The sequence below is a fragment of the Myotis myotis genome, unplaced genomic scaffold (genome assembly GCF_014108235.1).
Source record: "Myotis myotis isolate mMyoMyo1 unplaced genomic scaffold, mMyoMyo1.p scaffold_m19_p_32, whole genome shotgun sequence".
In the NCBI taxonomy this organism is placed as follows: domain Eukaryota; kingdom Metazoa; phylum Chordata; class Mammalia; order Chiroptera; family Vespertilionidae; genus Myotis; species Myotis myotis.
In genome coordinates, this window is record NW_023416338.1 from 1,868,128 (window position 1) to 1,889,158 (window position 21,031).

At 54.4% G+C, this 21,031-nt stretch overlaps 1 protein-coding gene across 1 annotated transcript; it reads left to right on the forward strand.

Annotated features, from left to right (window-relative positions):
• The first annotated feature begins 1,964 nt into the window (after positions 1 to 1,964).
• Positions 1,965 to 21,031, forward strand: RAB8A (RAB8A, member RAS oncogene family). Its single transcript, XM_036302578.1, has 8 exons — positions 1,965 to 2,162; positions 6,820 to 6,880; positions 8,627 to 8,687; positions 11,923 to 12,000; positions 13,411 to 13,500; positions 14,079 to 14,144; positions 15,582 to 15,632; positions 19,665 to 21,031. The coding sequence occupies exons 1-8, from the start codon at positions 2,039 to 2,041 to the stop codon at positions 19,755 to 19,757; spliced, it is 624 nt and encodes a 207-aa protein (XP_036158471.1). The 5' UTR covers positions 1,965 to 2,038; the 3' UTR covers positions 19,758 to 21,031.

A 21,031-nucleotide genomic window follows, 5' to 3' on the forward strand; every position in this document is an offset into this window, starting at 1 on the left:
GGTGAAGAAACAGGCAAATGAAATGGAAAAAGTGCCCAGAAAAGGAATTGCCGGAGGAAGGTGGTCAAGAGCATCAACTACCACGGGGGCTGAAACCTGCAAAGTGGCCTGTGACTCTGGCTGGCGCTTTTCCTAAACAAGACGAGCATTCCGGAATGGGCTGAGGTGCAGGGAGGAGAGCCCGAGGCCATGGCGGGACCCCACTCCGATGCCCCAGAGCGACTCCACGGGGGAGGCCGCACACAGGCTGTGACCGCACACGGGCCGTGGCCCGCCTTTGAGACGCAGGAAACCCTAGTGATCGGGACTTGGGCCTCGGCAGCTTTGGGGTCGGCATTCATCGTCCAGCCTCCCACTCTGGGGCCCGGGCAAGTCACTCAGCCCCTCTGGCCCGTTTCCTCGCCATAAAATGGGGCGAATCGGCCCGGCTGTTTGGCTCGGTCGCAGGTGTGAGCCCCGGCTTGGTGGGGGCTTTCGCCACCAAGGGTGTGTGTCTCCCTCACGCGGCTCTTTCTCTCTCACCTCCTCCCCCCCTCCCGCTCTCTCTAAAAATCAGCGGGAAAAATATCCTCGGGTGAGGACTGAAAGACAAAACAAAACAAAACGTGGTCACACAGCAGCACCTACCTCAGCGGGCCGCAGCGGGGACGGAACGTCTTACATGGTTTCCTTTAGTCACTGTTTCCACAAACCCTGGCCGGCACAAACCAGCGTTCCCAATTCTGACTGTGCTTCTGGCTCTCCAGAGGGCTGACTGTGGGGGCAGGGAAGCTCCAGGGTGTTGGGTCTCATCAAAGAATCGGATCGATACCCGCCCCCCCCCCACCCCCCAACCCAACCGACCTTCAGGCCGCGTCACAGGGGACACTCCACTTGCTGAGACCATTCTCTCCCCGCTCCGGAGCTTCCGAATCCGCACCTGCACAGGGACTTCTCCGCCCAGAGTCCTCTGAAAACCTCCGACTCCCCGTCTTTGGGTGCCGCTGCCCTTTGGAGCTCAGCCCATCTGGGTATCCAGGTGACCTAATCCTATAAAATAAAAGGCTACTGTGCAAGTTGCCCCCTCAACCGGGAGTTCGACCAGGGGGCAGAGCCTGCCGGACCCCACCCGTGCACCGGGCCTCTAGTAAATGTATCATTCTTCACTCCTTTCGGCCTCGTGCGTCCCTCCTTCGGTGACTCTAACACAGGGTAACACTGAGGGCAGAGAATGTCCTGGACAACCTCTAATTAGGTCCGAGGGCCATCCTGAATTGTGCCCGAGAGCTCAGCTGGTGAAGGCCTGGGTAGCTTTAAGCCAGTCCCCTGACCAGCGCCTAGATCCCGGAGTATACCTGGGGGCGGGGGCGGGGGGACGGGGTGGAAATAAGGGGGATTGGCTCGTTTCCACTGTGACCAGCCCCCCTACTCTCCTTTCCTCTTCGGATTTCCCTGGCCTGCGTACTGCCCTGCCCGAGCGGAGGCCTCCAGACGACACCACCGAAGACACCGCGCCTTCCCGCGCTCTTCCCGGCGCCTACTGAGCCTGCGCAGGCCGAGAAGGCGGGAGCCAGAGACCCCGTGCGCGTGCGCCCTCTGCTGGCACCTAACGGTTTCCCTGGCGCGCGTGCGCAAGCTCCCCTCCCCGGGCTGCGGGGGCGCGGAGCCGTTGGCGCTGATCCCAGCGCGCTCCCCGCCTTCCTCGGGGGCAAGGCGGGGCCTCCATAGAGTCCGGGAAAGAAAGCCGGGACTCGAGAGACCACGCCCCTTGTCCTGGTCTTCTTTTGAAGCCCCTAGACTCCTCACCGCTGGCCAATCGCAACCCGCCCTGTCTCGAGCGCCGGCCAATGAGAGGCGTTCTTGGGCCGCTTCCGGCTCCGCGCCCCGCTCGCCCCTTCCCCAGTTCTCCCCGCGACGGGCGGGGCGCAGGGGCGGGCGTAGGCTGCGGTGACGCGCCAAAGGCTGGGAGCCAATAGGAGGCGAACTGGGCATTGATGGACGGGAACAGCGGCCAGTGGCGAGGCGCTGGCCGCACTTCCCGTCGGGGAGAGAGTGTAATATGGCGAAGACCTACGATTACCTGTTCAAGCTGCTGCTGATCGGGGACTCGGGGGTGGGGAAGACCTGTGTCCTGTTCCGCTTCTCCGAGGACGCCTTCAACTCCACTTTCATCTCCACCATAGGTAGTGGGGCAGGGGAGCGGCCGGGGTCGCCGGAGGCCTGGGTTGGGCGCGCCCCTGGGAGGCTCGGGCTGAGGGAGCGGCGGGGCCGGACGGACACAGGGATCTGAGAAGGTCGAGGGGTTCGGAGGGGAGAAGAGCAGTCGCCTCCGCCGCCGTTCGGGGGTTCCTGGGCCACGAAGGGGACCAGGTGCCCATTTTGCAGATGCGAAGACTGAGGCCCCAACCCTCAGCCTGCTTCTCGGGGAATATATGTCCTGGGCTAGGGTCTCGGCGCCCGTCATCTCGTTCGGTCCGCACAGCGGTCTTGGAAGCTGTTCTTCGGGGTTCCCGTCTTGCAGGAGCGAAATTGAGGCATAAGGAGCTGCCGCGGGGAAAGGCCCGTGACATCTAACCTTATTAAGAATTTACTGTGTGCCAGGCGCTGTATGTTCATTATCACATCCTGCAATCCTCTGTGGTAGGTCTGTTATGAGCCCATCTCACAGATGAGGGATTTGAGGCTCAGGGCGGTGTGGGACTCGCCCAAGGTCAGAGTCTGCAGGTGGCAGAGATGGCATTTGAATCCATGTGTGTCTGACCCCAAAAACTCAAGGCTCAGGCATCCCAGAGAGTGAGAGCACAAGGCAGGCACAGCTGATCCACCTTGGAGCCAGAACTCTAACCCAGATCGCTTCTGCTCTTACCCCTTCAGGGGTGAGGACCCTTCTCTCCTCCCCCTGACCCCCTCCCCCCCCATGGGTGGATTTCTTCTAGAGAGGGAGCTCAGAGCCTTTCTCTGCCCTGCCTTCTCTCCCACTTACGGGTCACAGCAATGGCAAGTGACAGCTGCCTTCCCTGGGACCTGTCATCCCCAAAGAGATGCCAGATAAAAGCTTCAGTGAGAAACCAAAATCAGCCGCTGCCACAGGCAGCCTGACTTCCCTATCGCGGGGCCCAGGACACCGGTTGTCACTTTGCAGAATAGCGTTTCCTGCAAGGCCAGCCCACACTGTGGCTGAACGGAATTGACTTGTTGCTCTTCGGTTCTGACAGCCACAAACGTGGAGCGGACTTCTCCCCACACCATAAAACAGCTATTGCCCGCGTGACAAGCTGTGACCTGGGAGTAGCACTGGTCTGTGCAGCCTTGCTCTGCAGTGGGGACGGGGAGGGACGGTTGCCAAGCCCAGGAATTGTTTCTGAACGGAGAAAACCGGCTCTGCCTTGCCCCTGGGTGACTTCAACCCAATCAGGTTATCGCTTGAACCCCACAATGCGCTGCTGAGTGCCCTGCTCCAGGAGCTGCACTTTGCAAAACGAGGTGCCAGGTGCAAAGGGGAGGAAATCTTCATGCCTGATTTCCAGCTGTTGTTCATTCGGGAACAGTCACTTCACCTGTCTGAGCCCTGTGTCGGCGTGATGCTCTCTGCCTTGCTTTGTGCCCTGGGTGGTGGAGGATCAGAACTGGACCACGAAGAGGAGATTGTCCCCATAGCCTGGTGGACAGCATTCTTCCCCGTGTTTCTGATTCCTTCCCCTCTCCCACTCCAAGGTCCAACTTTGGTATAACCCTTGTGCCCCCATCAATCAGGAAGTAATGTTAATACCTGGCAAGCTATGGGTCGCTCTCAACTCAGACCTCAGGTCCCCAGTATCAGACACCTCCTGTTCAGCCCAAGCGCTAGTGAGATCAGTTTAGGGGGTGTTTTTTATTTGATTTCGGATTCTTGACCAGAAAATCCAGGCCGGCACTTAGGGCTCTGAGGAGACAGGCCTCCACTTGCAGAAGAGACCATGATTTGGGCAGGTCACCTAGGAGAGTAGAGGAGGCACTGGAAGCAGGATCTCTTTCCCTCCCACTGTTTTTCCCTCATGGCACGTGTCGCCTTCCTGCAGGTCTGTGCCTTCTAGGAAAGTTCAAGTTAATTCTGACCTTGAAGTTACAGCCTCATAATTCTTAGGCCTTGTAAAGTTTACACTTCCTAATTAAATTTGGTGTGTGAATAAAACCCAGGAGAAGAATAGGACAGCGATGTGGTGCTCTGCCGATTGAATGGTGCTTCTTGATTTCATAGGTCCCATGTGTCTGCGATGGGGGTGGGGGTGTTAGGAAGGGATGTCACTGGGATGCTTAGTCCTGAAATGCAACTTAATGCATAAAGGGGATTCTCTGTTGGCAGTGTGTGTACCTCTGGGTTTTCTTTATAGATCAGAGATTAAGTGGCTGTTCATTTTCTGCAGATTATGTTTTGCCAAAGCCTGTTCTCATAAACTCCATCGATTGTGGTGTGAACTTGGCCCTGTGGCTACCAGAATTGGTTCTCCCTAGCCTGGTTCAGCCCCACCACCTCCTCCAGACCCTATCCATTCATGTATTCACGGAGACAGATGACATCGGGGCAAGTGCTGTGTACACCATGGAGTATCACATAGATCCCACTGCTCTTCATTCTTTCATTCAGTCATCTTTCCCTGACGCCTGCTGCATGCCAGGCACCCACCTCCGTGTGGGGGCTGGAGAGACGACTCGAATGAATCTGAGGGAGCAGCACTAGAACAAGGTCTGTAGTCAGGGTGTGTGCACAGGACCGGGCAGTTCAGCCCCTGCCACACTGTCACTGGATATGCAGCCATAAAACTTTTCAGTCTCTGCTCTCTTGGAGCTTATAGTCTAGCGGGCACAATTTAAGTGCAGGCTTATATTCTGTGTGGTCCCCAGGACAGGTCCTGAGGGGGCAGGGAGGGAATTAGCATTGTCCTCAGGGTTCAAGTCAGGCCTGAGCCTCAAGGCTTCCCAGGCAGAGATTAAGAACAAACTCACAGAGGCAGAGGCTAGGTTGGGCTGTTCCCCTCACACAGGCCATTCTAGTCAGCAGGTTTTGCTGCTAATGTTCATGGAGCAAATAACCAGATAGACAATGTCAGGGGAAAAAGAAAAAGCAAGTAGGGGAGAGAGAATGAGGAAGGTCAGGAAGGCTCCCCGGAGGAGGTGACTTGAACAGGAACCTGAGTGAAGGGAAGGGAGGAAGCCAGCTGACCGTGGAAGGAAAGACCGTTCCAAGGGAGAGAAGAGCAAGAGTGAAAGCCTGAGGCTGGCTAGAGTGTGCTGAGGGTGGTTAGGACACAGCCCTGTGGGCAGTGGCCAAGGCGGCTGGAGAGGAGCGCCTGCGCTGTGGGTGCTGAGAGGTGCGCGGGTTTTACCTTATTCTGGGGCCAAGGTCATGTGGGAAGGTGTTTTGAGTTTTTGTAACAGTTTTATTGAGATATAATTTGCAAACCATACACCTCATCCATTGAAAGTGTACAATTTAGTGGCTTTCACAGAGCTGTGGAACCATCTCCATCGACTCTAAAACACTTCTATTATGCCAAAAAGAGACTCCAAACCCCTTGGTCACAATACCACCCTACCCTCTACCAATGGGACCCCATCTCCGCATTCCTCTCACAGCCCCTGGCATCTGCTAACCTCCTTTCTGTCTCTATGGAATTGCCTGTTCTAAACATCTATAATAATAAAAGCGTAATATGCTAATAAGACTGGACAGCCGAACGACCTTCCAGGCGTCATTCCAGACATCATTCCGGACATCCTTCTGGACAAAGCCATGGCAGCGGGGGCCGAGGCAAAGGCAGTTAGGGGCGATCAGGCAGGCGAGTGGTTAGGGGCGATCAGGCAGGCAGGCAGAGTGGATGGGGCAATCAGGCAGGCAGGCAGGCAAGCAGTTAGGAGCCAGCGGTCCCGGATTGTGAGAGAGATGTCTCGGATTGCAAGAGGGTGCAGGCCAGGCTGAGGGACACCCCCCCTCCCCGCCCCCTGCACAAATTTCATGCACCGGGTCTCTAGTTTCATATAAATGGGATCATACACTGTGTGGCCTTTTGTGTCTGACTTCTTCCACTCAGCATGGTGTTTTCAAGGTTTACCTATGTTGTAGCGCGTGTCATTGCTTTGTTCCTTTTCATGGCTGAGTAATATTCTGTTATATGCATAGAGCACATTTTGTTTATCCATTTATCTCTTGGTAAACCCACTGGAAGGTTTGGAGCAGAGGTTAGCCTTGTGATATGTTGAGTTTGTGTTTTTAGAAGCTAGGGAAGGGACTGAGGGAGCAATGGTGGGAGCCTGGAGAGCAGCCAAGGAGTTGAGAAGCCACCCTGGTCCTGGGGGGAGAGGCAGATGGGAGAGAGGAGGGCAGGGTCAGGAAGGCTTCTTGGGAGGTGACCTTAAAATGGCTTTTAAAGGAGAGAGAAGTTTGCCAAGCTGATAGGTGGGCAGGGTGGGGACCACCACAGAGAAGGAACAGTATGTGCAGAAGCTCGAGCCTCCCTGTATCAGGGGCATGTTGGGACCTATTGCCCTGGGTGCTCGGAGGCCCAGGGGCGGGGTGGTGGGAAGTGTGGGTCTCTGGCCGGCAAAGGGCTCTGCTGGGCCCACTCCTTAAGGCTGCCTGATGGCGGAGGGAAGAGAACAAAGCGTTGGCACCTGAGTTGCCTAGGTTTGCCTACCATCTTTGCCAGCTGCCAGGCAGTTGTGAGGGTCCCAAGATCCTGTGTGCCCAGCACTAGCCATGGCAGCTGTTACCTGCACAGGTGGGAGGTGCCCGCCTCAGATGCAGCTTGGGAAATGGGCTGACAGTGATGTGCCTTTTTTTTTTTTCCTTTTCTTTTCTTTCAGGAATTGACTTTAAAATTAGGACCATAGAGCTCGATGGCAAGAGAATTAAACTACAGATATGGTAAGAGTCATTACCTTCTTCACCCAGAGAACACTTCGAGCAGAAGCTCCTGGTGTCCTCTCCCACTCCCTGTGACCACGGCCTCCGTCTCTTTGTGCCCAGCCTAGATACTTTCTTCAGAAGCTTCATGAACTGTCCTGTGCTGGCTGCTGGGGCCAAAGTCTATGTCAGCACCTCCTGGGGGCACAGCTACAAGCCCCCATTAGCTCGGTGTTTCCATGTGGCACAGCCTGGGTCTGGGCTGCAGGGCGGCCTGCTCCCATGGAGCTTGGAGAGAGCCCTCTGTGCCTGGCAGTGGCAGAAGCTGCCAGGAGGACAAAATACCCTGGCCGGCATTTCCTTCTGAGCCTGTCGGCTCACTGAGCCAGGCCTACGTCGCTTCCTCTTTTCTTTCCCAGGGCAACCCAGGCCTCATTTCCTAACAGGCAGACCGAAACCCCAGGACCAAAAATAAGCTGAGGCCAGGCCTCACCTGGGGCTGGCTTACATGCCACATAAAATTAGAGAAGCGTGAGTCCCTGACGCTGATGCTGGTCTGCGGCCCGCGGCTCTGGGAGCTCGGGCTGAGCTCAGATGGTTAGATGTGGGAGAGCCCTGTCTTGCAGCCGCATCACTTGCGGGGAAGCACGAGCCCTGACCAAAATGAAGAAAAGTAATTTTTTGTAGGGTGGCACCATCCCTTCGGTCCATGAGAGCGCCTTTGGGCGGGAGGGAGTGCCATGAGATAGTCTATAAAGCCACCCCCTCCCCCCACAGCGTGATCCCTCCTGTCCTCAAATCTCAGTGCATGAGCATCACCCAGCTTGCTTCATAGTCCCTCTCAACTTCAGTGGTATTCACCTCTGAATCTGATTTCAGAGCCAGAGGGATGAGGCCTAAAGCCTTGCCCACCCTGCAGAGCTCCTGGTCTGTCAGCTCTGGCCACCTTGTAAGTTGTCACTTTGTAAGCCACACAAGTTCCTCCACTTCCAGCTTGTGTTCCCCAGCAGCCTTGGCGCCCAAGTCCAAAGTGACACTGTATCAGCAAGCAGAGTTTCACTTTCCTTTCCTCTTGTCTTCTTGCTTCTGCTCTTAGCAATCCCAGTGAGCTTAGTGACTTTCGTAAAACTTCTAGACTAGGCCATGGTTGAGAATAAAATGACTAATCACAAATGTCACCCCTGTTGGCATCAGAAAGTCAGCCCCACATGATTAGGCATGCGGATCCCTCCTGAGATTGGGGGTTGAGGGGGTACAGAGTTGTAGGAGGAACCCTGGGTCCAGAGACAAAAGACATGGCCCTGGTTCTGCACTGATCTGTTAATGCCAGGAGCTGGGCTGGGCACAGGCCTGTCGGTGAGGAAGGACTGTTTTCCCTGGCCTCCACCGAGATGGTGCGAAAGTGCCTCCTGAGTCCCCACTGAGGTCACCCCTGCCACATGACCAGCCCCTTCCACACTTGTGGTCCCAGATTTGCACAAATAATAACATCCAACCATGGCTCTTCTGTGACAGGAACTCCAGGGTGAATTCCCAGGAAGCAGCGGTGGCCGTGTTGTGTCCCCAGCTGGGACGCATCAGCAGGTTCCTAACCTGTCTGAGGCAGAGTTCCTTCTCTGTAAGAATAGGGGGCAGGAGGGGCACTGCCCACTGCAGGACAATGAACCAGAGTTAACCCGTGAGAAAGCCAGGCACCCATCCCCGTTAAATGCCCCTCGTTCTCACTGTGACAGTGTCGCTGATATCCCTTCTCCTTCTCGTCTTTAGGGACACAGCTGGCCAGGAACGGTTTCGGACGATCACAACAGCTTACTATAGGGGCGCAATGGTATGGATCGGTGTGTTTGTATGTTTGCTTGTTTAAGTAAAAGGGAAAGTCACTGCTTGGATACCAAAACCTGGCTGTTTCCGAGGGGCCCCATGATCTGGCTCCTCGGGGATCCTTGGTCCTGGGTTAGTTTTAGGAAAAGGCTGTGTGCCCCTCCCCCATATCCGTACTTCCCTTCTGGCTTCAGAGACAATGCAGGCTTTAAGGAAACCTAATTCTCTGGGAACGAAAGAAGACACAGGAAGCCGGTTCTTCCAGGTGAAGTCAGTGAAATCGGAGGGGGCATGTCCCAACACCTAGGAGCGTTCGCTCGGCCCATGCTGGTCTCTATGGAATTTGCTACTGAAAACTTGAAGATGGTCCAGGAGCTGACTTGTTCTGGGCTCTTGGCTGCGGCTGAGGCAGGGTGACGTGACCAGAAGACTGGCTCATCCCTCAAATATTTCTGCCGAGCGCCTTCTCCGGGCCAGGCTTGCACTGGATGCGGGGGAGACCTATGAGGGCTCTGAGCAGGTCATGCATGTGTGAAGTATGTACAAATGGGGCACTCGGGGGTCAGCAGGAGCAGACACAGACCCCCAGGACCTGGCTCAGCACCCTGGGTCACCCTCTGAGTTCCATCTCCTTACTTGCAAAGCGTAACAGAGAATAGGACTATGTCCCAAACAGGGAGGATATGTGGCCATCTCTCCATTTCAAGATCCTACCACACCCTGCCTTTCCATGGTCATTGCCATATGCCCTGTGCCTGGGACTGTGCTGAGTATGTGGTGAGAGCTCAGGAAATGAGGTGGACTGCAAAAATGAATGGAGACATTAAGTATTTAGCGTGTCCCACACAACATCTGAAACATAATAGAAACTCAATCACAAAGATTGCAACCTTAGCTCTCCTCATTAAAATTAATTTACTAATTTTCCCCTCACCTGGCTGTGTTCTGGTGGGGCGGGGCCCTCAGGTCCCTGGGGGACCTTCTGCTGTGTGGTCTCAAGTAGTCCCTTCCTTCCAGGTCGTGGCCATAATTTCCTGTCTCCCCTGAGTGTGGGTGTCACGTAATCCCCGTTACACAGATGAGGACGCTGAGGCTGGGCGCCCTTGCATGCCTGACTTAAGTTTATCCAGAGAGTACATGGCTGGGCTGGTCCTAGCAGGCTCTTCAGCTCCCACACCCTCAGCCCACCCTGGCCAGGCTGGACTGAGCCATCTGGAAGGCACTGTCCAGTAAGACGATGGTGGCTTGTGGTCCTCTTAGACCTGCACTAACCATGCAGAAGCCACTGGCCACCTGTGGCTCTCGGCATTTAAATCGGTTAAATAGGAATCCAGCTCCACCATCCCACTGGCCACATTTCAGGTGCCCCAGAGCCGAATGTGGCCAAGCAGAAACCTCACAGGACAGTGCAGGGAACATTGCCACCATTGCTGCCCATCATCCTCTCTGTCCATGAGGTACTAGACCATGGGGTCTCGAAAATGGGAACATTGGATGTCTGGTGTCCGCTTATGAGCCTGCAAACAGCTATGGGGAGCTGTGCCCAGATGGGGGCCAGGAAAATGATCGCTAGGAGCCCCAAGGGGAGTTTTAGGGAGGACCTGGAATACCCCTGTTTTGATGGCAGTGAGAATCTTAGGCCATCAGAGGGGCCAGTCCCCGGATAAAGTGGTGAGAAGTCCTCACTGCCCCTGATGGCAGGAGTGCAGCTTCTGAGCAGAGACCCCTACTATGCTCAACTCAGAGTCTGCCCATCAGCATCTTCTACTCATGCTGGCCTTGGGGGGAGGCAGACATCACGTCCTCTAAAATCTCTGAGGCCTCCTGTCAGCAGTCTGTTCAGTTCCTCAGGAGACCCCAGAATGGACCCAGATGGTATTTTCGAGCGGTCATGACCCTGGCTGTGGGTATCCTTAAGGTCACGGTGGGGATTTGGAAGTGTTGTGGCTTTCTTGCCCTGTCTCCATGGTGACCCTCGCCCCCGAGGTTCTCTACCCAGTGCATACGGATCGTTTTCTTACTCTGCAAACTCGGGCCGCCTCAGAGACAAGGTCTTGGCCACACCAGAGGCTGTGGATGCAGGGCTGGGCCCTGGGAGCAGGTAGTGTGAGGGAATGAGCAAACTGGACCTGAGCAGGACAGCTTGAGCCCAGATGCTGGGCTGCACAGGGGGACTGCAATGCGCTGCAGGCTGGTTTGCTGTGGATACCCCTCAAGGTCTGGAGCAACCAAGGGTGGCCTGAGTGTTGCTTGGTGCTGAGGAGGGCCCAGAGAGGTCCTCACAGGAGCCAGTTCACTGCTCCTTCAGGGTTAGCCCCACCTGGGCTTAAACCTTAAAACTAAAGCACTTCCCTCTGTGCATTAGTTTTCCCTCTAACAGGGATATTTGCCCTTCACATGATGGTGAAATCATGGGCTCAGGTGGAGGCGAGGTCACTCTGTGGGGACCTATGGACTGTACCAGGCACTCACACGTTGGCTATGGAACCACTGGGCCTCAGTGCTGCCGGCCTGTGCTGGAAGCCAGCCCCCACTCTGGGGGAGTCGCTGGAATGCACAGCGATGTCAGGATCAGGCTGCCCAGGGTTCAGAACCCACTTGTGCCCTTTACTGTCTCGTGGGGCCAGGGCCAGGGACCTAGCCCTGTTATCCCACAACCTCAGGTTTCCATCTGCAGAGGGGGGAGGGTAGTGGGACCACTTGACCCAGGCCTGTGAGGCTTTAGGGAGACCCACTGCAGTGTCTGGCACATAGGAAGCGCCCAGAGGAGGTGGCATTGGCTGAACCCAGGAGGTGACTTGGGCCAGGGCAGGGGCATGAGTGAGGATTTGGAGGAAGCCAAGCACAGTGAAGGCTGGCATGGGGGAAGTACAGGGCTGTGGAACCTGTAGAGGGTGGGGAGCTGCAGGATGAGAAGTTGGGAGCCCAGCAGGATCTCAGGGGCTGCCGGGCACATGGGCTGTTCTTATCCTGCTGTGAGGAGCCAGCAAGGCTGTTTGTGAGCATGGGTACGGTGGGATCTGGTCTAGGGTGAAGGGTCACCTTGGTGGCTGAGGGGGCAGGACTAGAGCCTGGGAGACCAGGGATAGGCTGTTGCTGGAGCCCAGCAGAGGAAGAGCCCCTGTGATGGAGAGGAGGGAGTTGTAGGGAGAGGTCTCATGTCAGGGTCCCTGCTGCCCTGCCTCGCTGGGTCTCCCTCAGCTCACAGCTTTTCTGGAACATCTCTGTCTCCCCCTGCTCAGGGCATCATGCTGGTCTACGACATCACCAACGAGAAGTCCTTTGACAACATCCGGAACTGGATTCGGAACATTGAGGAGGTAAGGCTTAAGGGAAACTTCCATCTTGTTCTCACCCTGGAGCCCCCTGGTTTACAGGTGAGATCACTAGGCACGGAGCCACCCCAGGAGCCTGTCCAGAGCCCCATAGCTAGTGGTGTCGCCAAGGCAGGGCCTGGGACCCAGGCAGTGAACCCTAGAGACCACGCTGCCCTAGCCTGGTCACAGAGTGACTCCTCTGGGCTGTTGGTTTTGGTGATGAGAAGAAGTGATACCCATACTCTCAGTCACCGTGAGCATTTGGTGCTTTCTAGAATTGGCATGACCTTTGTCTTTGGAGGGTGTGGTGAGAAGCTGTATCAGGTGACTTTGAGCCACAGCAGAGTGGGGTGTGAGTTGGTGTGAGCTCCCCGGGTTCAGGTCAACAGCACACAGACCACAGCTGGCCTGAAGAGAGACCTTGAACCATGAAGGGAGGGGAAGGTGGCCAGCCCCAGCTCCCCATTCCAAAGCCAGTGTCGTCACCTTTCTGCTCCCCGAAGAGCTTATCTCACCCCAGAGCCTTCCTGGACAGAGGCGCTTGCAGCTTTTGATGACTCACTAGGTGGGGCGTTCGGGGTGAGGTGTGGCCAGAGGACTTTCCCCTCCTGGGCTGCCACCGCAGAAGGTCACTCACTGCTGATACGACGGTTATAAGCAGTTGCACTGGGCCTCCCCCCTCCCCCCCGCCCCCAGCAACTCTGCATTTGCTGTCAGTGGGCTGTGCCTGGCTGAGGAGGAGGAACTGCCCACACTCACGGTGGTCTTTGTGGAAGCTGCGTTTCTGGCCAGCAAGCAAGAGGGCCTTCCAGTTGGCAGGAAGTTAGGCGGAGAACCATGCAGGGCATTTTGGTGAGATCAGGTCTGAGCTGCAGCAAGAAGGTCCTATCCAGTGCCTCGGGTCTTCAGGAAGCAGGGCCACTGCATGGAGGAGGGGCGGGTGGGACAGAGTTAAGGGAATGCCAGGTGCCACCACCCCAGGCATGACCCATTTCCGGAGCCCAAAGAGAGTAAGCTGGAGCAGGCTAGAAGCTCTCAGGATAGCAGCTGCGCCCCCCCCCCTCCCCCGGCAGAGGAGCCAGGGAGGGGAGCCGGGTTACCTCCCATAGACCCCACTGGATTCCTAGGGACACACTCAGGAGCCTGGTTATTGCAGCCCATAGAGAAGCCATCCTCAGCAGGTAGAAAGCATGCACTTGGTCAGAGAAGCAGCCAGAACCCTAGACTTGGCCTTGGCATTGGCTGTGTGACATGGGACAAGTTATTCAACCTCTCTGAACTTCAGCTTGTCATATGCACAAGGGTGTTCTAGCAATCCTGGCCCTCCCACTCTGATTTCAGGGGTCAGGCCACAAGTTGGCCTGTGAGCCCGTCTAACCGCACCTTTCACCTCCTCTGTCTGTTCTCCCCCAGCATGCCTCTGCAGATGTTGAAAAGATGATACTTGGAAACAAGTGTGACGTGAACGACAAGAGACAAGTCTCCAAGGAACGGGGAGAGAAGGTGGGCATGGTGGCCAGCTTGGGCCTAGTATTGTCAGGCACCTCAGGGCAGAGGGACCTCAGGGTTTTAGGGTTCTCTGCATGGAGGCCAGCCCTTCATGCCCTCCAGCGTTCCTTGATTGCTTACTAAACCCCTCAGAATCTTCATGAGCATAAGATGACCTACCATCTCGCTTGTCCGAGACTAGGGGTCCCAGGATACAGGACTTTGCTGAGCAAAAGGGGACAAGTCGATCGCCCCTGTGGGGTACATGCCAAGGGGAGAGAGAGTGGGAAAAACATGCCCAGCCAGGCTTCAGGCTAAAGACTGCGAGCAGTGCAGGCTCCTAGGCTGTACTGTGCACGTTCCTGCATCGTGTCTCATGGGAACCCGTCGAGGCCACCGCGAGCAGAGAATGGAGCCATGGTCCTGCCGTGAATAGTCACCACCTGCTGTCCGCTGGTGACTCCAGGGAGCAAGTCCACAGTACCCAGCTCATCTGGGGCCTCCTCATCACTGTTCCCAATTTAGGGTGCTTCCTGGGGGCCTGGTGCACCTAGCTGCTGACGTGTGTGCATATATGTCTCCCTCCCTCACAGCTGGCCCTGGACTATGGAATCAAGTTCATGGAGACCAGTGCAAAGGCCAACATCAATGTGGAGAACGTGAGTCCCAGGCCCACAGCGCTAGCCCCTTGAGGCTGAGGGTTGGTCTATACCCTCTGAGGAGGCTCTGCCACAGGGTCTGGTCACAGGCTATGGGCTGTCCTGTTGGCTATCTGTCCGAGAGGCACTTCCTGGGCAGGGCCATTTCCAGGCTCCTTGAGCTGCCCAGCTGGACCCGTGTATTACCCGCTGTCTCCCTGCCCCTTCCCCACCCCATATTCAGACGTTAGCAGGTGCAGGCCCCAGCTGGGCACCTAGGATATTTTCTCACTGGCTCTTAGGGAGCCTTGGGAAATGGGGAGGGTTTCAAAGATGGGGAAACTGAGGGTCCCTGGGTAGATGCTCTGGGTCACGCCACCTACATAGGCGTCCTGTTCACAAGCCCAGACGAACGAAGTAGGGAGCCTTGGCCTAGCTCTGGCCCAGGCCACCCTCTCCTCTCCACAGGCGATGCCAGCCTTGCAGCTGACCTACCTTCCTCTTCACCCCACCACCCCAGTGACCTTCCCAAAACGGACCATCCATGTCACTCCCAACTTCAACCCCCTACACCTGGCTTAGAAGGCCCGCCCCAGCTGTGTGTGCCGCCCAAAGATCAAGCCTCGCCAGCTGGTTTTCATCCCAGGCCACCTCCAAGCTTTTGCTTACGGTCCCTTCCCTCACACCCCCTTTTCCATCAGGGCCTAGCCCAAGTGGCCCTTCCCCAAAGAAGTCCCCACCATCGCTAGACCCTTAGGCCTACCACTTTGGGTCCCCAGCACCCCCCTCCCCCCTCCATGACAGAACTGTCCACATCACATAGGTGTTTGCTGAGACTCCACTCCTCCCACCAAACAAGTAGCCCCTTAGGTGCAAGTGCTGAGGCCAAGTCTCTGTGTGAGGCCCGGGGGTAGGGTGTGGTTTATAAGTGTTCTTCGAAAGAGCAGGCGAGGGAAGGGAGGGAAGGGCTAGGAGACTGCAACAGAGGCAGCAGCCTCTGGTCAAGTCATCCCTGGAAGACAACCCTTTACCCCATCCCAGCCCTTCCAGGCAGGGACCCAAATGAAGCTTGTTTGGCCAAAGAGCTGCTTGTCTTCCTCTCTACCCTGCCCCTGACCACTAGAAAAGGGGCAAAGCAGGAAGGCAGAGCACAGGAGTCAAGGATGGGTTCTCCTGGATCCTTCCAGATTGGTCAGTTAACCTCTAGATGCCTTGGGACAAGGGCCTTCGTCCTTTTGAACCTGTTTTCTCCCTGACCAGTCAAGGCTGATTCACCTCCCAGGGTCATTGGCTCAGGAGAAGTGCTGGTCTTGGCGGGTTGGGGTAGGAGATGGGGCTGGACAGGTGAGACCCCCACCTCGCTGTCCCACCACCGCCATTCCATAGTGGCACCCAGTAACCAGCAAGCCCCCATCTGCTTCCTGCTGCTGGGGTAGTAACAACGTGCTTACTTCACAGGCATTTTTCACTCTCGCCAGAGACATCAAAGCAAAAATGGACAAAAAATTGGTGAGTGTGTGTCCTTCCTCATCCCTGAAAGGTTCTCTATTGGAGCCTGCCGTTTTCCACCTCAGTGGTGTGACTCAGCCCAGACAGGTCCTGCGTCAGGGCCCAGCCAGACCCAGTCAGGATGGCTAGGAAGGGGGAAGAGGCAGCAGTTGGAGTTGGGCATCGGCTCCCAGACATGCTCATCTGCTTTGTTCTTTCTCTGTGGCTCAGAGCTGCTCAGCTCCAGGCTGTGTCCAGGCAGGCAAGGCCCTGCCTGCTGAGTGCACTGGCCAGCAAGGGACACACGGCCCCTCCCAGCCCACGCTGCAGAGGACAGCCCCAGCAGCACCCGTCCCGGCGCGTCTGGCAGGTTGATAGCGTTTTCCCCCGCCAGCCCCAAGTTGTGCAGGTGTGATGGCTCTATGACCTTTAGTAGTAGGTCCAGGGCTCTGAGGCCTCCAGGAGGTCCTACTTGAATCCCTCTTATCCACCCTTTCATGTATTTCTGGCTTTTTTGCTCACCACACAAGCATGTCATGGTCCTTAATACTCAGCATAATTATACTTTCTTGGTCGAGTCTGAAATCTCGGCTGTACTTCGGGCATGTTCAGCGCCTAAATGCTGTTGTGAGTGTTGCCTGGGAGCCTCATTCAGTGGCCACTCTTCCAGCCAGTGACACTCTCCAGCACTCTACCTGTGGCTCATTAGGTCTCATTACACAGAGTGCACACAGAGCACAAAATGCCATTCAAGTAGGTCACACCTCATTTAAAAACAAATGTATTGCCCTGACCGGTTTGGCTCAGTAGATAGAGCGTTGGCCTGCGGACTGAAGGGTCCCGGGTTCGATTCCAGTCAAGGGCGTGTACCAGGGTTGCGTGCACATCCCCAGTAGGGGGTGTACAGGAGGCAGCTGATCGATGTTTCTCTCTCATGGATGTTTCTAACTCTCTATCCCTCTCCCTTCCTCTCTGTAAAATTCAATAAAATATATTAAAATAAATAAATAAATAAAAACAAATGTATTTTTATAATTCTAAGATACCATGAATTAAATCGTGAGGCACAAGATGGATTTAATAGCAGCTCTTTGGCCAAAACGGGAAACAGTCTATGTAAACCAGTGTACTTTTATTTTCCTATTCATATATATATATATATATATATATATATATTGCAATATATATATATATTGATTTCAGAGAGGAAGAGAGAGAGAAACATCAATGATGAGAGAGAATCATTGATTGGCTGCTTCCTGCACACCCCACACTGGGGATCAAGCCCATAACCCAGACATGTGCCCTGACCGGGAATCAAACCTGGTTCATAGGTCGACACTCAACCACTGAGCCATGCCAGCCAGGCACAGTGTACTTTATTACAGAAATTCCCTTACGACGGACTTGCTTTTCTCTTGAGTGTAATGGTAAGTTTTTGATTCTTAACGATCCTTCTGACTCAGTTTTGCCCACTGCAGTTACGTTGAGCATCACAGTGACACTTGGCCCGTGTTTTTGATACTGGCCTGTTGATTGCCTCCAGAATGTGCCATGTTTATTAGGGCTCAGATCACGAAGCACTGGTACACAGCCATAATCCTTGAGATTTCTCTCTCTTTTTTTTTTTAACAGAATTGCAAATCACCCATTTCCTACCATCTTTCTGTTTGTATTTAGCAATGCAGCCCCATACTATTTTATATGTGTCTTTTTTTAAATTGAAATATATCTGATATACAACATTGTGTAAGTTTGAGGTGTACAGTGTTAGCATGAGACATTAATATGTTGCAATATGATTACCATGGTAGCATTAGCTGACTCCTCTGTCACAGTCACATAATTCTTCCTTTTTTGTCTTGAGAACAATTAAGGCCTAGACTCCTAGCAACTTTGAAGTTTATGCTATTGTTGACTCTGATGGCAGGCTCTTCATTAGATCCCCAGGACTTGCTTATCTCACCAGTACAGTTCATGTTTATCTTTCTCATCTCTGGCAGCCAGCTCTGCCCACCCTCTCTTCTCTCTTGAAAGTGTCACAGAAGGGCGGGCTCTGCTGGTGCCCACCCCATGCCCAGACCTCTGGCATTTTCCCTCTCAGCACAACCCAGTGCTTCCCACTGCACTGACAGCAGACTCCACACACCGTGCCAGGCCACCTGGGCGTCATGCACTGGCTGTTGCCACCTGCTTCACCTTGTCACCTACTGTTTCCGTGTCACCCCCTGTGCTCCAGCCATGCTGGCCTTTTCTTGTTCTTGAAGCACCCGTGCTTATTCGGGTTTCCTTCCCTTTCACCTGAGGTGCCTCTCCCCGCCCCATCAGTTTCCTAGGGCTGCCCTAACAAGTTCTCGTAACAAACTTTCCAGCTTGCACCGCACACATTCATTATCTTAATGTCCTGGAGGTCAGGATTCTGAAATGCGTCTCACCAGGCTCAGAGCAAAGTGTCAGCGGGGCCGAATTCATTTCTGGAGGCTCCAGGGGAGAATCCATTTTCGTGCCTGTCAGCTTTTAGAGGGCGCTGCATCCCCAGCCTTAGAACCACTTCCGCCAGCTTGGGCCCTGCTGCCATCACCTCTCTTTCTTGGACCCCAGCTGAGAAGGTTTCTCTGCCTTTGAGGATTCACAGGATTAGATAGGGCTCACCCGGATGATCCAGCATGCTCTCCCCATCTCGCCTTAGTCACATCTGCAAAGTCCCTCTTGCCACAGCAGGTGCCATAGGCATATGTTCCAGGGATCAGGGTGCAGACATCATTGGGGGCTGTTACTTGGCTGACCACACACCTGGACTGTCTTACTTCATGAGGTCTCACCATCAAAGCACACCTCCACTTCTTGCCCTGCCTTTGCTCTCATTCCTCACCATGGTGGGAAATCACTGCTTTTTTTGTTACCGCATAATTTCCGTCCCCAGTGTGAGCTTCCCAAGGCAGGGGGTTCTTCTTCACCACTGCATGCCCAGTACCCACAAAAGTGCCTGACACAGCATAGGCATTCGAGAGTTATTGTTAAGTAAATTCAGGGTCTTTTTTTTTACCTAAGAGCTGAAAGATGAGAAAGAATTTGTCAAAGAAAAGGGGACTGACCCTTTCCAAACAGGGTGACCTGGGAGAAAATAAGATTTCCATTCCCAGAGCTGGCAGAGGCTCTGGATGCTGGGTGACAGTTTGACAGAGGGGCAGTCCTCTGAAAGCAGTGTGGGGACTGGTGTGTTCAGTAAGGCTTCAGTGGGCAAGGTTAAGGTTTCTGCTTTATACCACCCACAGCAGAATAGAAGGTGGACCAGGGGAGAAGTGGTAAGTCAGAGCCTTAGCACAGAGACATGGAGACCATCCAGGTGTGAGTGGAATCGGGACCTTGAATTCAGCACCCCTAACGCCCAAATTCCAAGGGACATTTGGCTGCCCCTTGACTGCCTCACTAGTAGGGGTAGAAAGAAGGAGGGAAGGGTGGATGAATGGAGAGAAGGAAGTAGGGAAAAGAGTGAGATGGGAGAATAAATGGAAAGGTATTGAGGGGATGAAGGGGAAGGGGTGAATGAATAAATTGAAAGAATGAATGATGGTTGGAAGGGTTGGTGGGTAATAGAAAAAATTATCTCTGGGTTTGTGTAAGATGAATTGTCAATTGGAAGCGATAATTGGATGGATGGATGGAAGGAAGTAAGGGAATGGACAGATGTATGATTTATAAGAAGGGAATGAGTGGAAAGAAGGAAGAGAATAGACAGGTGGATGGTTAGTTTGAAGGGAAGGAGGAAAGAGGGTGGACAGATGGATGTATGATTGGTTGGAAGGGGATGAATCCATTAATCGTTGAAGGTGATGGATGATTGGGTAGATGGGTGATGGATAGGAGGAAATGGATAGACTTGCAGTTGGATGGTTGGATGGAAGGGGGTGGATGGATGGATGGATGATGGTGGATGGGAGGGGATGGGTTGCAGTTGGGTGATTAGATGGTTCCTTGGTTAGGTGGCTGGCTGGTTAAGAGACATAATGCTTATGCCCAGTCATAACCTCAGGAAACTTCTTGTGACTTCAGGAAGGCAACAGCCCCCAAGGAAGCAACCAGGGAGTCAAAATCACACCGGACCAGCAGAAAAAGACCAGCTTTTTTCGATGTGTTCTTCTGTGAGGAACGCCGCCTTACTCTGAGCCTTGTTCAGCCGAGCTGACTGTGCCTGTCCTGAGTGAGCCCCTCACTCAGCTGGGGCCCCCCCTCCAATGCCCCTGCCACGGCCACCGGGCCCAGGGCCACCAGAACACAATTGAGAAATTGTTTATTTTAGTAACTCTGATCTTTTTCAACTTTGGAGATGGAATAAGTTAAGAATTTGCTATTTTCCCTGTGATGTCCACCGAACTGGCCCATGCATCGTGTATCTGGAGAGAAAGATGGACATGACATGACCAGCAACCTTGACCAATATGGTGGGCCTCCATCTCTGGGGCGTGACCACGAAAATTCCACTGCGAAGCCAGTCTGCGTCTCCTCGCGCAGAAGCAAGGCTCCCAAAGCCAGCGATGGTTCCAGGAGTGCTGAGCTTCCCCCCGCAGGGCGGTGACCCATCAGGCCCAGGAGGCATCGCCGACACGTCTGACTCCCATGGTCACCTTTTCTCTCAGTTTTGGACAAGTGACAAAAACCGTTATGTTTCTTTTTCTCCCCTCCCTCTTCTTTTTGACTCTCAAACCAAAGGGAAGCACAAATTAAGGAAATCCTGTGTAAGCGTTCGGAAGGAAGGAGGGGGGAGGGGCCTCGCCTGTCCACAGCCAGGTTTTGGTCTGTAATCCAGTCAGGCCTCGGGCATGGTCAGTGGGCCTCGGCAGTCCCTGTCTGATCACCGAGGGGACACCATGCATCCTACGGGTGACCCCAAAAATGCAACCACACACCGATCACCCGCAATTAAGGCGTTGGCCTCTCGGCCCCCAGACAGCCCCCACTCCCACAGTCTCCGAATCGGATGTTCTTTCCAGCTGAGATTTTTATTTTTCCAGATTTGTAGTGCCATCAAGTGATTCCATCTTTGATTTCCAGCGGCAGACCCAGGTGACCAGGGACACGGATCCATCTGTGATTGGATGTGGCCGGGAGCATGCAGCGTCCCAGGCAACAGACTGACCACAGAGCTTTCGGGGATGGTTTTTAACTGCTGTCATTGGTTCTGTTTTGACAGCTCTGCCTTCCCATAGAGGGTGCATTTGAGACCAGGTCACCAGGTCCGAGGGGTGTCACGAGGGAGCCTTTATATTTCTTTTTCTTACACTTCACCCCAAGCTGCTGTCTACCCAAGCCACTGGCGTCGAAATGTCTTTTTTGAATTAAAACCAATGTACCAGCCATAGTCTGTTCCTGGAATCTCTTAACATGCTGTTTACATCAATAAACACACTTAAGGGAAACAA

Excerpts from the sequence above, each read along its gene's own strand:
- RAB8A (XM_036302578.1), top strand. The coding sequence starts at position 2,039 with ATGGCGAAGACCTACGATTACCTGTTCAAGCTGCTGCTGATCGGGGAC. Across the intron at positions 6,881-8,626 it reads AGAATTAAACTACAGATATG|GGACACAGCTGGCCAGGAAC; the intron begins GTAAGAGTCATT and ends TCTCGTCTTTAG. Across the intron at positions 12,001-13,410 it reads GGATTCGGAACATTGAGGAG|CATGCCTCTGCAGATGTTGA; the intron begins GTAAGGCTTAAG and ends GTTCTCCCCCAG.